General features: G+C 34.6%; 3 protein-coding genes across 14 annotated transcripts in view; 1 reads left to right on the top strand and 2 right to left on the bottom strand.

Moving 5' to 3' along the window:
* LOC126865270 (formin-binding protein 1-like) overlaps positions 1-5,784 on the bottom strand; it is a 31,751-nt gene extending 25,967 nt beyond the window's left edge. For all 5 annotated transcript variants that reach the window (XM_050617631.1, XM_050617632.1, XM_050617633.1 and 2 more), the window contains exon 1: positions 5,541-5,784. In XM_050617631.1, coding sequence (XP_050473588.1) covers positions 5,541-5,564 — 24 coding nt within the window. In that variant the 5' untranslated portion in view covers positions 5,565-5,784. The remainder of the gene's footprint in view (positions 1-5,540) is intronic.
* A 552-nt stretch (positions 5,785-6,336) lies between these two features.
* Positions 6,337-13,078, top strand: LOC126865263 (neuropathy target esterase sws). Of its 6 annotated transcripts, none has more exons than XM_050617605.1 (15): positions 6,339-6,470; positions 6,814-7,215; positions 7,295-7,714; positions 7,779-8,101; positions 8,168-8,522; positions 8,602-8,895; positions 8,965-9,344; positions 9,435-9,603; positions 9,694-10,074; positions 10,142-10,417; positions 10,503-10,689; positions 11,647-11,763; positions 11,861-12,181; positions 12,246-12,541; positions 12,714-13,078. In XM_050617605.1, the coding sequence occupies exons 1-15, from the start codon at positions 6,438-6,440 to the stop codon at positions 12,813-12,815; spliced, it is 4,056 nt and encodes a 1,351-aa protein (XP_050473562.1). In that variant the 5' UTR covers positions 6,339-6,437; the 3' UTR covers positions 12,816-13,078. The 6 variants fall into 6 exon arrangements, 5 of the variants coding, with proteins under 5 accessions (XP_050473562.1, XP_050473565.1, XP_050473564.1 ...); XM_050617607.1 differs by lacking the exon at positions 11,647-11,763 and adding an exon at positions 11,163-11,279 and having other exon boundaries at positions 6,342-6,470; positions 8,207-8,522; XM_050617604.1 differs by lacking the exon at positions 11,647-11,763 and adding an exon at positions 11,163-11,279 and having other exon boundaries at positions 6,342-6,470.
* Positions 12,922-15,961, bottom strand: LOC126865280 (folylpolyglutamate synthase, mitochondrial). Of its 3 annotated transcripts, none has more exons than XM_050617664.1 (4): positions 15,400-15,961; positions 14,885-15,265; positions 14,529-14,650; positions 12,922-14,445 (listed from the first exon to the last, which is right to left on the bottom strand). In XM_050617664.1, exons 2-4 carry the CDS (start codon positions 14,930-14,932, stop codon positions 13,191-13,193), a joined length of 1,425 nt encoding a protein of 474 aa, XP_050473621.1. In that variant the 5' UTR covers positions 14,933-15,265; positions 15,400-15,961; the 3' UTR covers positions 12,922-13,190. The 3 variants fall into 3 exon arrangements, with proteins under 3 accessions (XP_050473621.1, XP_050473622.1, XP_050473623.1); XM_050617665.1 differs by having other exon boundaries at positions 14,885-15,262; XM_050617666.1 differs by lacking the exon at positions 15,400-15,961 and having other exon boundaries at positions 14,772-14,920.
* Between the last annotated feature and the right edge of the window lie 9 nt (positions 15,962-15,970).

Genomic DNA, 15,970 nt, shown 5'->3' with positions numbered 1-15,970 from the left:
GACTCTCCTTATCTGCTCGCCGCCAATAATTTTCCAAACGTTCTCCAGGTATTTCTACCAAGATTTTAATTATCTGAATCAAAACGCTCGACAAATTCGCGATAAGAACTGACAATACAAATAATTTTGAAACATTTTACGATGAAATTCCGTTTTAGTGACTCAGAAAACGATCGTTGCGATAAATTAGGCTGTTATCTGAAAATCTCGATATACTAATGGAACTTTACTTCGTTTACTCTTGCGACACTTTTATCAACATGTTATTAAGCATATATCGAACGTTAAATATAAGAAAACACATCGTAGCCGACGTTATCGTTTCGGCTCTCCTAACGAAGTTCAACTTCCATATACACGTATTATTCTCTGCTGTTATGCATCTCGATAACACTAGTACAATTCAACGACGCATATCTATGACGCTCCCTGTAGATACACATCGATAAGTACCGCGAAGAAGAACAATCATACCGCGTGTAAATCGTTGCCCCTGTTTCTATTCTCGAGAATGCTCCTCTTAAACGAGCAAACCGAGTCGTGGTGAACTTATAATCGTCTCGATTCCTCGGTTAGAGGGAGCTCGAGGTTCATTGGAACGCGCTGAGAGAAAAAGATTGTAACAAAAATGTCGGGAATCTCGCTGTTGGGAAGAGATAACGGAGCGTAGTTCGTAGGAAAAGAACAACGCGACAGGTAAACGATAAGGGCAAGCCAGATAAGAACGATATCCAGTGAAACAGCAAGTTACGTACCAAGAAAAGATGATTTCGTTTATCAATTACACTATGGAGAAGCGATTATACACCGTCGTGTTATTTCGTCCTATAATTTCGTACCAGACGATTTCAATCGATTTATTCGTTTCGATAAATCTTACTTTACACTGTGTGTATCTCGTTCGTATTTACGAATGATCCATTGAGAACTTTCAACGACTAGCTTGTACGTGAGGGCAAGTCCTTGCGACGAATCTTTCTTCTTTTAGAAAAATAGATTCGATCGGGTGGGAAAGCGTGTATCTTCTGAATAGTTAGCACTAGAACTGGCAATTTCTAATGTGTATATATCATATATAATTATAACAAAAGTAATGCGACGAGCGTAACTCTGTTTCAATGAAAGCCAGTACGAACTTTACACGACAAACATCTGTATATTTCTGGTAATCGCAAAACAAACGAAAAGTCTGCATCATGGCAATTGGATTTGTTATTCTAGCACACGTAATAACTCAAATATCTCCGAGATCCGAGAAATATGTTTTCTAAGAAGTGGTTCAAGCGCCAATTTTGACACAAAAATTTAACTCGAGATTAAAATGATGGTCGATTTTCAACAGATTCGACGAAGAATACCTGTAAAATTTAATCGGTCAAGTTTTTCGTTCCACGTTGTTAAGTGGTTTACGCTCAATTAGCCGGCTGGCTGACAAATTGTCTGTGAAGTTTTTGCACCACTTGAACGCTCGAAAATTTCGCCTTCGTTGCCTACAGGGTTCTCCTTTGAAAACGCCTTCCCAGCAAGACCGTTCTTTTTCGCTGGTCGATATCGATTCTCGAGACACGTAACCACCCTTCAGCGTCTGCCTATCCTCTCCGAGATAGTTGGTACCTTTTTAGATACTCCAACTCCGAACAGAGAAACACACCTGACCTTACTCTCTGTCTGAGACACGAGCGAAGAATGTCGTACCATGAAATCATCGGTTAGCATACAAAGTTGAGCCTGGTATTTACGTTTCCAATTGCCTGTACGATTTCCAACGGAAGAAATGGAGAGAGAGGTAAACTCGTTGATACCTGAAACTTGCCAACTGGGAACTTGAACAACGTCGAAGTCGTGAGATGTGCCTTTCGAATAGAAAATTTCAGAAATGAATATCACTAGTTAGAAGATCCAAAGTAACCAAATAAAATAATGGAAATGTAAAAATAAAACAACTGGCGTTGGCTGGTCGATCTAGAATATCATATTATCTGACCTTCGATTAATTTAGTCATCTAACTTCAGCGTTCTACTACTTCGTCAACGACTGTTTTATTTCTTATTGTTGGTTCTACAGAAACGAGTAAAAAAAAAGAGCTGCTTTTATTCGACTATTACTCAACGGAAACAGCTCATCGAGCGGTACACCTTGCAAAACCGACGTCATTGGATGACAATCGGAGAGAAGGAAACAACGACGCGTTTCTTCGTGAAACAGACCCACGATAGGCTCGAGGAAAGAGTCAGTTGTGCTCATAAGTAAATCGAGAACACGGATAAAGTCGCTTTCGTTCTTCGAAACCGATGGCTCGTGGAATCGCGCGAGATTTCATTCTTTTGTTACTTATTACTCGATGATCGACAAGAAAACTCCTATATCACTACGAAACCGAACAAAATGAGATTGAAAAAGCTAAAACTGCCGCTTGTTCCTAGAAAATTTGGACAGCTCGTGAAATTAACGAAGAAAATCGAGGTGAAATGAGAATTCAGCGGCAATTTTCTTACGTCATTCCGCCGCGAGATTGTAATTCAGAGTGCGGAGGAGCGGTATCCCCCTGTAGTACACGTACAAGAAAACGATTCCTGATTTCGTCGTGCTGGAGAAAGTAACTCGAGTGCTCGTAACCTTCGTGCTTTTCCCGCCTACATCGTCTTACTTCCATTTTCCACGATCCCAATGCAAAGAAGTCGCGTAGGTGATCAGGAAGAATTCGAGACAGATCTCCTGTTCTCCTTGATTTGTTCGTGAATTCCATTGCTCTGCTACTATCGTAAATTAACTCGAAGGTGTATCGAAAATACTTTGATATTCTTTCAGAAATTTTTGTACAATAATCGCATAGAATAACATAAAATAACGTCTTTTTCTAAGTGGAACACGTCGTTTCAACGTTTGTAACTTAACGTTTATACCTTAAAATTAACTTGATGTCGAGAGAGAAAGATCAAGTCCATTTTTCAAATCACGAGATCTGGAAGTGATTAAAAACAAGATCGGTATAGCGAACGGCTTATCGACACGAAATAAAAACTCACAGAATTGCAGTATTTGTTGACAAATATGTAAAAGCAATAAAAACAAGCACATACGTGCTAGATCACATTATGAGATTCACTACGTAACTACAGATAGCTGAATTTCATTATATCTAGGTAATTTAACGCAAAATTATACTACGCTACCTAAATTATCTAAGAGATCAGAATTTGTTCAAAATTAAGAGCGTTATTTCGTTCTCTAGAATACTTCTTGAAAATTCATTGTCTAGAAAATCGTTTCATGCATCGGTACGAATACGATATACGAACATTACGGTCATGTTTCTCTTGCAATAAATCGTCGTTACGCGGTTAATTGTTTTTCCCTACAAGACCGATAAGGACTTGCATTTACTGCACTTTGACGCGAACACGATCAAAGAAACGATCACGTTACGCTCATTGTACAAACGCATACATACGCAACTTGGAAAATAATTACCTCAATTAGTCATCTTCAAATCGATTTTAAAAGCAAGGACTCGCCTTTAACTGGAGCAAATATTTGACAGAGCAGGTATAAGCGAGAGAAACTTCATCGATCGACAAATTTCTCAAACAATAAAGTTTTATCGTTAAATCAACAACACAGAAGAAACATAGCTATCACGTTGCGTATCCTGTCTGCGTAAACCAAATTTGAAAAATCTACAAGCCGAGTGCGACTTATCGATATTTTGAATGTCCTCCACGATTACTCGATTTCATTCACTGCGAAAGACCACTTGCACGATTGAACTAGTATTATTAATATTATCAAGACTAGTATTATCATAACCTACAATTTGTACCTTGTCAATTCACTGATATTATTGGTTAGTAATATACCGTATGAGATGACAAAGATCTCGTAACTCATCGAAAAAGATGAAACAGACATTTGTATAGACAGAAATGATATTTCAGCTGGAAATTTTCAAAGCAAAGCTCTCTCTGTATTCTCCCTTTCTCTGTCAAGAGCATGGCGAGGCACGCCCGTGTCGTACGTGTACATATGCTCACGAGCAGCCGTTAGCGGTTAAACACGAACGCGTCCTGTATCATGATTCATGAGGGAATATGAGCAGAACGTCAATGAATCGTAATACATAATGACATATAGAATCAATCTATGCTGCTTTCATATCGAAACGTTCGCAGATTAACCTAATCTCGATATATCGCGCATCGAAACAATAGTTGCGATAATCTTACAGATTGCACACCGTGCCTTACACTATACCCTCGAAAGCAAGGTTATTGAATACTCATAGTCTTCTGTATTGCACACTTAGATCACGCTATTGTATATCCAAAATAACCGTTACTTTGCGCATGTACATTGACATTTCCGTGAATCTTGAATATCGATTTATAACTCAAGAATATTCGTAATGCGAAAGATGTGTTTGATATTAGCAGCTTCACTGCAACATAACACTAACGCGAGTAACGAGGTAACACAGTGTATAAATTGTACACTTATCAAATATGTATTTTAATCTTTTTCAGTGGCAAAGACCGAGCAGCAAGAAATCCATCGATCACCGAACCTGTACGAGCAAGAGAGATCGCGGGGAACAAAAACGACGGCTTGGAATGCGTGAATGAATTATTTATAGAGAACAGAAAGTAAGGAAGATGACGAACCTGAGTGGCATGATTCTCAGTCCTATGCATACAAGCTTAGATGCGCGTGAATTCTTTTGTGAAAACGTACGGGAGAAAATAGTAAGCACGTAAGATCACACTGATAAAGAACGACTATTTTCGAAATAAACTCCTGAAGCAATTATTAGTTGCTCTATAAATCCTACTTAAATGACTAATTTTCGGTGAATAACGGGTGTACTTGCTAGAATCACTACAAGTTCACACACACAAGCGCGCGCGCACGCGCGCATACACAGATAAAAGTATACCACGTTTATAGGTAGCTGAAAGTTCAGAGTTCGGGCTGTAACTAGACATTCAATATAAAATTCAATAAACTGTATATTTTACAAAAGCGTATCACGAATATTATTTCAGGAATAAATAATGTATGATGAACGTATAATACTAAAAGAAGTAAAGTACTATACGAAGGCTAACATACTTTAAAATAATCTCCAAACGTATTGTTTTAGGGTAACGGAATTCGTATCGTAGATCGTAGTAAGATGACAAGTTACTGTCATACACCGCCGCACCGGTAGTCATCGAAGATTTCATGAGAAAGGAAGCGAAGAAGCACAGCGATGAGTAGACCCGGGGTTGGGTACGCAGAGAAAGGAGGGGATATACCAAAGGAGAGAAGAACGTCGCCCGCGGCTAGCAACCGCAAAGGCAAAACTCCCGTGAGTGGTTTGCCACCGTGAACTGGTTTTGGGGGGTATCCTTGTTACGCGTTGGCGAAAACAACGGGTCAGCATCCGATGCACTTCAACGTGTATACTATTCGGTGTTGTCGTATATGAGTATATCATAAAAGAACGAAAAAACGATAAAGATAGATAGGTGGAAGAAGAAACAGTCTCAAGTAGACTTACCCAGAGTTCTGTACCCCAGCTCATGTTTGCTGGGCTGGGTAAACCAGGCACAAGCAGGTTTGGTCTCACTCGACACTTCACATGTAGCGTCGCAATCCAAAAAGCACTTCTTATATATCGAACACGCACAAAAAACGCATGAAAAATCACGCGTTATACCCACCGCGCACGATCACTGAAATACCTCCAACATGTCGGCCCGTAACCACTGACTGGCTGGACCCAACTGTCCATCAAAAACCGCCCAGAATTCTGCTGTAGCGCACTCTATCGAACTTTTCCGATATAAATAAGTGTTAAGTGGGGAAATATTTTACCATTGGTCAAATATATATTGGCGGGTATATTTCAAATTCTTCTTTGATACAACGAATAATAACAATGCCATAACGTTGAACAACGTTTGTTAAAAATTGGTTTACTAATTAAGGAAATAAAATTGTTACTGCATATATTTATTCGTTTGTTTTTTTTTTTTAGATAGGTTTACACGATAAATGGTTTATATATTGCTTTAATAACAAAATAACAGCTTCTTAAGCGTTTTATATCTTTCCTTTCTTAATTCCCTCTATTCTGAAAAATAAATCAAAAATAAATCAATCAATTAATAATTTAGCACAAAAATATTATTTCCTTATATCTGAAATTAATTTGTAATTTATACTACGTAAAAAATACAAAATTACTAAATTTTAACTTCGATATTTTGATTTTAGAAGAACGGAAATTATATGAAATATAAATAAAACAGAAGATACGTATGAAAACGGTTTCGACTTTTATAATATTTAATAATAGTAATTACATAAATAATATAAAATGTCACATAATATATAAAATATGTAAAAGCGAAATTGCAAGCTTTATAAGTTGCAAGCTTGTAAATTGACTAAAATGGCGCTGGATGACTCGAGCGAAGTATCAAAGGTCATTAATTCAATGTAGATAAGTAATTTTTTATATCAGAGCAAGAACATTGTTTCTAATCCATCTACCTTGCATTTCCGTCGCCTTTCACTTATGAATTTGTGACGCAGTTTTTGTTTAACATTCTACTACATTCTGATGGAAGAAATGAATGCCCACTATGGAGGTTGTATTTGTTATATTTTGTTCATAATTTTGTAATTTTTTTATCCATTTGTTGACGTATAAGATTCATTCATATAAAGGTGTTTCCGCAATAATCAGTTTGAATATCATTAATATTATTGAATGAAATTAAATGAAATGAAATGAGTTATTAATTAATTACTATTATTTTTTATAGGTGGTAGAACTATTCAATAAATGTAATGAAAGTCTAGGTTCTTATTTATTTTCAAGATGGATTGGCCAGTTAATTGCAGAATACCAAATATCAAAAACTCTGTTTATACTCATAATATCGACTCTTGTGATTTTATTGACTGCATCTATAATTATTCTTCGAAAATGGAAAAACAAAGAATTCCTCCCAGAAGTGAAAGAATTTGTTGGGGTAGGTACAGGCAAGCCCAGATTCAGAAAAAGAGACAAGGTACTCTTTTATGGAAGAAAAATGTTGCGCAAAGTGAAATCCATCAGTGGACAAGTACATGCAACTGGACAAGGAAAGAAAAGAAAGGCTGTTATGAGATTTGCACGAAGACTTTTGCAACTTAAAAAAGAGACAGCGCCACAACAACTAAAAGTATTTGAATTTTAAATTTCTTATTTTAATTCCTATTTTCGTATTTATTATTATATATTTTTTTTTAATATTTTCATAGGTTTTAGAACCACCTGCCGAATATTTAGAAGAAGATTTAGGTCCTGGAGAGAAAGTACCACCCGATGCTTTATATATGTTACAAAGTATCAGAGTATTTGGTCATTTTGAGAAACCAGTATTTCTTAAATTATGCAAGCATACAGAAATTATGAATTTACCAGCTGGGAGCACTTTATTTAAAATTGGAGATCCAGATGAAAATTTATTTATCGTACAGCAAGGCTTAGTTAATGTTTATATCACAGGACCTGATGGTTCTCAAATATCGCTAAAGCTAGTAAAAACTGGAGAATCAGTAACTAGTCTTCTTAGCTTCACGGATGTACTTACTGGGCATACAAGTACCTATAAAACAGTATCAGCCAGAACTGTGGAGGATTCTATTGTAGTCAAGTTACCAATGAGTGCATTTCAAGAGGTATAATTCAAGTTACACGTTACAGACTAAAATAAATTAAAATTATTATTCCTAAACCTTGTAGGTTTTTCAAGATCATCCTGATGCATTTGTTCGAGTTATCCAGGTCATTATGGTCCGTCTTCAAAGAGTCACTTTCACTGCTTTACATCAATATCTTGGATTATCTGCAGAATTAGTCAATCAAGGACCACACAAAAAGAAACAAAGCCCATTTTCAGGATCTCCAGTTAGATCAAGAACTAAAGAAACATTTTCTACCCAAAATACAGAAAATCAATCCAATACAACTGCAACTGTCTCATCAGAAAATGATAGAAATGAAGTGTTTCATCGCGACATTTCTACAAGTAGTCATCAAAGTGTACCTATAGTTATAGGTCGACGGTAAGTTTAATGAAAAAATTGTAGGAAATAAAAAATGCATTGTTATTAATATTCGTTCCATAATAGGCCAAAAACTAATCTTGATTGGAAAAATCAAAATTTAAGTCCACAATCAGGTCAGAATACAGCAGATATGGTACCAGAATGTGATTCTCATTGGCCAAATTCTTCGCCTATAACATCACAACAAGTATCACAACCAGATGTAATACACACGGGAAATTCACATCCAAGCAAAAAGAGGTCTACTACTACTGAACCAATACAACAACAACTCGATGAAGCGCAGCTTGTGCAAATGGCTACAGAAGCATTTGTTCGGGAACTTGGCTTAGAAGATGATTCAATACTCAAAGATGGCAAAGTTCAAATCAGAGAAGTACCAGCTGGAACATACTTAATGAAGGAAGAATCTCATAAGGTTAACATTTTTTAAATACTGCTATACATTATTCATAAACGTCTATATTTTCATAGAATTTTACATTCCTTTTCCCTAGGATGTTGCGCTTGTTTATGTTGTATCTGGTTCGTTAATAATCAGTCAACGCGTTTCAGAAGGTAGAGATGTAGGTCAAGAAGTTCATATGTTTAGCGCTCATCAAGGCGAGATTGTTGGTGGTCTAGCTGTATTGACTGGAGAACCTTCTTTTTATACCATTAGAGCAAAGCATTCTAGTCGCATAGCACTTCTTAGTAAACCAACATTTTTCGCTATTATGCGAGAACAGCCAACTGTTGTGTTACATGTTGCTCATTCAGTTGTTCGAAGACTTAGTCCCTTCGTAAGACAGGTAAAACTATTGTACCATTTATTTCACTTGTTACTTAATACCGATAATTTATCCTATCTTCTTCAAAAGGTTGATTTTGCACTTGATTGGCTATTTCTTGAAAGTGGAAGAGCAGTGTATCGACAAGGAGATGAATCAGATTCAACATTTATTGTGTTAAGTGGTCGACTTCGGTCGGTAATCACATATATGAATGGGAAAAAAGAACTTGTTGCAGAATATGGAAAAGGCGATCTTGTTGGTATTGTAGAAATGGTTACACAAACACCACGATCAACAACAGTAATGGCAGTACGAGATTCCGAATTAGCGAAACTTCCGGAGGGACTATTTAATGTTATAAAACTTCGTTATCCAATAGTAGTTACAAGACTTATAAATTTACTTGGACATCGTATACTTGGCACCTGGCAACAAGCGCACACAAAGAATGGCAGTAGTGATACACAGTAAATATCTATAATATTTTGTTTACTATTTATACAATTCCTTTTTTGTAGTAATTTGAATTTCCTTTATACATATGAATATATTTATAGACGGGCCGCTGCAACAGTTGATGCAAGACCAGCTCAAGTAAATTTCTCAACTGTTGCAATAGTCCCGGTATCCGACGATGTCCCATTAACAGCATTTACGTATGAACTTTATCACTCGTTATGTGCAATTGGGCCATGTTTACGCCTTACTTCTGATGTGGTTCGAAAAGTAAGCAGTTAATATAAAAAAGAAATCACTTTAATTCCAGTACAAGTAATAAAATTATACAAAATGCCTGTATCTTTGTTTAATTAATAGACGTTAGGTAGCACTATAATGGAACCTGCAAATGAATACCGTTTAACATCATGGCTTGCGCAGCAAGAGGATCAACACCGAATTTCATTATACCAATGTGATCCAACGCACACGTTGTGGACCCAACGATGTGTTCGACAAGCCGACTGTATTCTTATTGTAGGTTTAGGAGATAAACCTCCATCCATAGGCAGAACTGAACGTGAAGTCGAACGTTTAGTAATGAGAACGCAAAAAGAATTAGTACTTTTGCATAAAGAACAAAGTGGACAACGACCCACCAATACAGTGCAGTGGTTGAATATGAGATCTTGGGTTTCTAGTCATCATCACATTCAATGTCCTAAACGGATGTTTACAAGAAGATCTCAGTATAGAATTGTAAGCTATAAAGAAAAGTACCGAGTGTCTCATTACATATGAAGCATGTTAATAATTCAATTTTCAGAATGAGCTGTATTCCAAAGTTCTGATGTCCGAGCCAAACATACATAGTGACTTCAGTAGGCTTGCTCGCTGGTTAACTGGAACTTCCGTTGGGCTTGTACTTGGAGGTGGAGGTGCTAGAGGTGCAGCCCATGTAGGGATGCTTAAAGCAGTTATCGAAGCCGGTATACCTATAGACATGGTTGGTGGAGTTAGTATTGGAGCGTTTATGGGTGCTTTATGGTGTATGGAAAAAAATATAACAACAACAACCCAGAAAGCTCGTGAATGGTCTAAAGTAAATGTCATAAAATTAATCATATCATATCATATCATAAAATTTATTATTTTTTGTTTATATGAACATATACTTTTTTTGATAGAAAATGACACAATGGTGGAGACAAATAATGGATTTAACATATCCAGTAACATCCATGTTTTCTGGAAAAGACTTCAATAGCACAATTCAAACAACATTTGGTGATACGTACATAGAAGATTTATGGTTACCATATTTTACAATAACCACAGACATCACTGATTCTTGTATGCGCACTCATACACACGGTCTGTACACAAACGAAAGTAGTATAACATTTATTAAAACACTGACAGTTTCCAGTTTTCTTTGATATATATTTAAGGTATAAATTTAAATGGTTTGGATTTAACTAACTGGAAACTCTCTCGCTGTTTTGGTGAAATTTATAGAGAACTTATAAATACATTTCTAACTCAAAGACCTATTTTTTTAAATTCAAATAAGCATTACTGTAGAGCATTGCGTAGAAATAAGCTTGAACAGCGGGAGTGAGCTTTCTAGATAATCACTGTAATGACGTACTCTCCGTTATGTATCGTTTATTGACAAATGTCAAACTTTATTTCTCGTTTGAGATGTTTTTTATGAATTCTGGTAACAAACAGCTTTGAAGCTATCGATTCTTGCGTTAGGAGTAATCATGTATTTTATAGAAGAATATACGAAGTTCAAAGAGAAATACAAACATACATTTAAGAACTTAATTCGTCGTGTTTAGGATCGCTGTGGCGGTACATTCGGGCTTCGATGTCTTTGTCTGGTTATATGCCACCCATGTGTGACCCAGTTGACGGCCATCTCCTGCTCGACGGCGGGTACGTCAATAACCTTCCAGGTAATTTGAGCGTTACATTAAAAAAGTGCGTCTAACTTTGTTATTATATGATACAAAACAATTGCGTTATGTGTCTCTATAAAATTTATTGACATATATACTATAAAATACTTTGAGTTGAACGCACAAACGCTCTTAGATGAAAACGTTTATAAGTTTCTTCTTTAATTTTATAAAATTACCTGGACATTAAAAGCAACTTTGTATCAATGAATAGATGAAATTATATTAATCTTTTTCATTGATATAAGCTCAGAACACGGTTTATTGTAACTCAAAGCATAATATAATCTTGAAAATGATATAAAGCTCACTCCCGTTGATAAAAGATGCATTTGTCAAATCCTGAATAGCTAAGTCAACTCAGGTTTGCTATGGAGATACATTCGAGCCAGTATGACCATTGCGGGGGTCTTTCCTCCTATTTGCGACCCTCTTGACGGGCATCTTTTGGTCGATGGGTGTTATGTTAATAACGTGCCAGGTATCTTAAACCTGTATTGTTTATCATATCATAGCTGTAATAACTTATACGTCATAATCAATTTCCAGCATATGGCTTTATAATCTCTTTGTTCAAGCTGACGAAATGTTGAGGCAAGGAGCGCATCATATTTTGGCCATTGACGTTGGATCACAAGATGATACGGATTTAACAAATTATGGAGATTCTTTATCCGGTTGGTGGTTATTGTGGAAACGATGGAATCCTTTCGCAACGCCTGTCAAAGTTCCGAATTTACCCGACATACAATCGAGATTAGCATACGTGAGTTGTGTACGGCAACTGGAGGAAGTTAAAAACTCAGATTATTGCGAATATATTAGGCCACCAATAGATAAATATAAAACTCTTCAATTCGCTAATTTTGATGAGATTAAAGATGTCGGATATCAACACGGTAAATATTACATTCTATAGAAATATTATAGATAAGTAGATTATATGAAGTATACTTTTTACAGGAAAAACTTATTTTGAAGTACAATTGAAAGCTGGGGTTTTACCACGTTTTAATGCAGATAGGGAAAATGCCCGTGCATTGCGAGCCAAACACCAAGCGGCAAACCAGCAAACAGTATCTTCGTATACCTTCACAGACTTAGCTCAAATGGTGTGTAAAGTCTCCAGAGGAAGTATATATGTAGATTTGGAAATTGATTCTGATACCGATGAATTAGAGGAATACGAGGCAGATCTAGAAGAAGATGCACAAGAAGTAGGATATGCCTCTGAACCCACTGCTGGTATTCTAGATCAGGTATCGATCTCTAATCTTTTCAGGCAATAGCTCTTCTAAAATTTTATCTCATCATTTAGTCAACAACGATTCAGATAATACCAAGTACTAAATATTAGCAGAAGTCAGATAGGTGCTTCTTAATCAAATACAATATTTCGTCTCATCTAAAACTTGTTTTTATACGTTTCAGAGTCCTGACGAAAATCGTCTGCGACGAAGAACTGGCGTTTCCTTAAGTTTGTCTGACACGGAAGCAGAATCAGAATTAGATTATCATACCAAAATATTTTAAGCATTTTCTCTAGTTCTTATTTTAACATCATGTATTTTCTGTGTCGTTCACTCCATAAACATATGTAACACTAACTTGTTATATGTACAAATAACTTTACAATTACTTATAGTTTTGTGAAAAATATATTTATACTGAAGTACAAAAGAATTGTTAAGAAAAAGTATCAATAAGTATTTTACGATTATCATCAGAATAACAATGCAATATCTCATTACTGTGTTATTATGGATTGATACAGTTGTTAATATAGTTATTAAATACATAATTCTATTGTTTATATAAAAAGAATGTTCTTTACATTTTTTCTTTTTTAAAAACATTATTATATATTTCGTAAATATATCATATAATCCCAAATTTTTAAAATACATATTAAAATTCTGTATTCATTGTCAAATTCGGATCTAAAATAGCAAGAACTGCACCTATTAAATGTAAGGATCCTGTAACAAGTATTTGATACCTTTCACAATTATTTTTTTGTACCAAGTTCTTTTTTATATCTTCTAAAACTTCAAGAACATTATTTGCAACTACTGAATTCATTCCCCATATTTTAGAATTTATTTCACATTTTATTTTTTGTTCATCTGTCGATGAGCTATTCATTTCATTGTCTAAACTTTTAATTCCTACAAGATTTGGTACAAAGTATGCTTTATAAAAATGTAAAGATCTTAATGGTATTAATAGTTGTATTGGATCTCGAGTACCAGATGTATTAAAAATTAGAACCTTTTTTCCTTTACTTCCACTACTTGTATCATTGAACCATGAAATACAGCACTCAATACTTTCAATGGTATGTGCACCATCTAAAAAAAAATCGCCAATACTACTTCTTAAAATTTGCATTCGACCTGGCCATTTACAAGAGGTCAATGCTATTGCGATCTTGTCCATAGATACAGATGCAACTTTATTCCTAGTCAGTAGCCATTCAGTAGCCATCTGAATAGCTATAGATGCATTTTGTTGCTGAACTTTATTTTTTATTTGTAAAATAGGTGAAAGATTTTCCCACTTATATTCATCAAAAGATGGAATAACACGTAACTTACAATTTCTTTCAATTGCTCGTTCTTCCAATATACGCATTGCTTGAGATAATTGTGGAACAGAAAAAGCAACAGTTCCTGATTTAAAAATTCCAGATTTTTGATAAGCTATGTCTTCAACAGTATTTCCCAGTAAAGAAGTATGATCTAATCCTAAACTAGTTATGCCTACACATACAGGATTTCTTATAATATTTGTACAATCATATAAACCTCCAATTCCAACTTCAATTATAGCAACATCAACATGTTCATCTAAAAATGTATTAAACATGAGAATTGTCAGAAATTTAAAATATGTAGGCATATCAGATTCATGTTCTTTTGTATCTTCCAGTTTCTTATATATTTTCCAAAAGTTCTGAGTAAACTGTATTTTGCTTATTGGTTGCCCACTTATTCTTATACGTTCTCTTGCATTAACTAAATGTGGAGAACTAAAGAATCCTGTTTTAAAACCATGTTCACGTAAAATAGCTTCTGTATATGCGCAAGTGGAACCCTTTCCTTTTGTACCTGCTATATGTATAACTGACAAAGTATCTAATTTTTCAAGCGTAATACCAGACCTGTAAAAGTTACGTTAGCAAATTGTTTTGATGTTTAAGATACATATTTTTTATTTAATGCAACATAAAAAGGAGATCATTACCGGATTAAATATTTCTTTGTATCAGGCAAGTTACGAACAGCATTTGCTTGTGAACTATCTTTTGTCACTAATTTTAAATAATTACTATTGCTTTGTAAACCATGTAATGCTTGTATAGCAGCCTGTAAGTAGATATTTTTAAAATAAATAATCCTAATAAACATACATATATGCACAATTTACTCCTTTGTTCTCACTCAATTTTTGAATATTTTATCAATCAAATAACAATTTATATTATACCTTATATAAATTATCATCGCGAAGAATATTATTAATTTGTTCCATAATTGAATATTAGACAAATAGAAAATTCACTATAACTTCAAATACATGTATTAAGCATAGAAAGTTACCTCATAACTTGCTACACAAACATAACGTTTGATAAGTTTATCCCACATTACTTTATCTTTTTAATAAATAAAGCAGAAGTACAAAATCATTTCTTACATAATTATCTACCATAATATCTACTTCGTACAAAGTTTATATCAGGAAACTCCCCCTGTTTAACATGAATTTCATTCATTGATGAATTCTGTTCCATTATTTGTCCCCCACCTCCGTTTATCTACAATCTGTACGTCTACAGTCTACAGTGGTATGAGTATGAAGTCACGAGGTCATGTATACTGCCTCTCCCGCTATAATCACATTTTTTCTTTGCATATAGCAATATATTTTACTTTTATCTTTCCCAAGAGAAAATTCTATTACGTAAATTTTTGTAACTGCTTAAATAATTATATGATTCTTATTATACTGAATAATTTAAAAGCATTAAAACAAGTTTAAAAACATTCGTTTTTCACAAATGTATGTACATGTCAAATTTAACCATTGGTGACCATGTGGATATTCGACTTACTCTCAGCAGATTAATTTTCTGTCACTAGTTAGCGTATTGAAATTCTCAGTTTCCCAATATCTACATTCAGTTGTGCAAATACGACATGTATCGTATCAGTCACGACATGACGACACCATCGATGCCTTCTTCTTATCTTCAAAATTTCGTAACTCTCCATTTCGACAGTCAAAAAACTTGTTGTTTTTTGTTTCAGAACTTTACGATCAAACGTTTGTTAATAATATACGATACTACTTGATAAAACGATACTACAATACTACGATAAAACTTGTTAAGATAAAGTTATATGTTATCTCTAATATTCTAGAGATTTCTACATTATATTATAACTAATTTAAAAACGTAACAAGTACCGTTGTCTTTTTTATTGAAGTGTGATTCTTTATATGAAATTATAATAACAGTACAAACTATGATTTATTAACAAAAATAAAATGAAGACTTACTTTTTTATTTATTTGCTTTATCAATGAAAAAAATAATTTAAACACATAATTAAGGCTATGAAAACAAATTTAATGAAATATTTTTAGTGAAATCAATTGTAGTCCTTCGAATTATATTTAGA

This window comes from Bombus huntii, chromosome 4, assembly GCF_024542735.1.
Source record: "Bombus huntii isolate Logan2020A chromosome 4, iyBomHunt1.1, whole genome shotgun sequence".
In the NCBI taxonomy this organism is placed as follows: domain Eukaryota; kingdom Metazoa; phylum Arthropoda; class Insecta; order Hymenoptera; family Apidae; genus Bombus; species Bombus huntii.
This window is presented reverse-complemented; position numbering and strand designations above follow the sequence as displayed.

What these genes read in the sequence shown, in the direction of transcription:
- LOC126865263 (XM_050617605.1), top strand. Translation starts at nt 6,438, where the DNA reads ATGGCGCTGGATGACTCGAGCGAAGTATCAAAG. An exon ending in ACTCGAGCGAAGTATCAAAG is followed by an intron (nt 6,471 to 6,813) that starts GTCATTAATTCA and finishes TATTTTTTATAG; the next exon opens with GTGGTAGAACTATTCAATAA. An exon ending in AGATGTCGGATATCAACACG is followed by an intron (nt 12,182 to 12,245) that starts GTAAATATTACA and finishes TACTTTTTACAG; the next exon opens with GAAAAACTTATTTTGAAGTA.
- LOC126865280 (XM_050617664.1), bottom strand. Translation starts at nt 14,932, where the DNA reads ATGTGGGATAAACTTATCAAACGTTATGTTTGTGTAGCAAGTTATGAG. An exon ending in TTTGTGTAGCAAGTTATGAG is followed by an intron (nt 14,651 to 14,884) that starts GTAACTTTCTAT and finishes ATCTACTTACAG; the next exon opens with GCTGCTATACAAGCATTACA. An exon ending in ACAAAGAAATATTTAATCCG is followed by an intron (nt 14,446 to 14,528) that starts GTAATGATCTCC and finishes TAACTTTTACAG; the next exon opens with GTCTGGTATTACGCTTGAAA.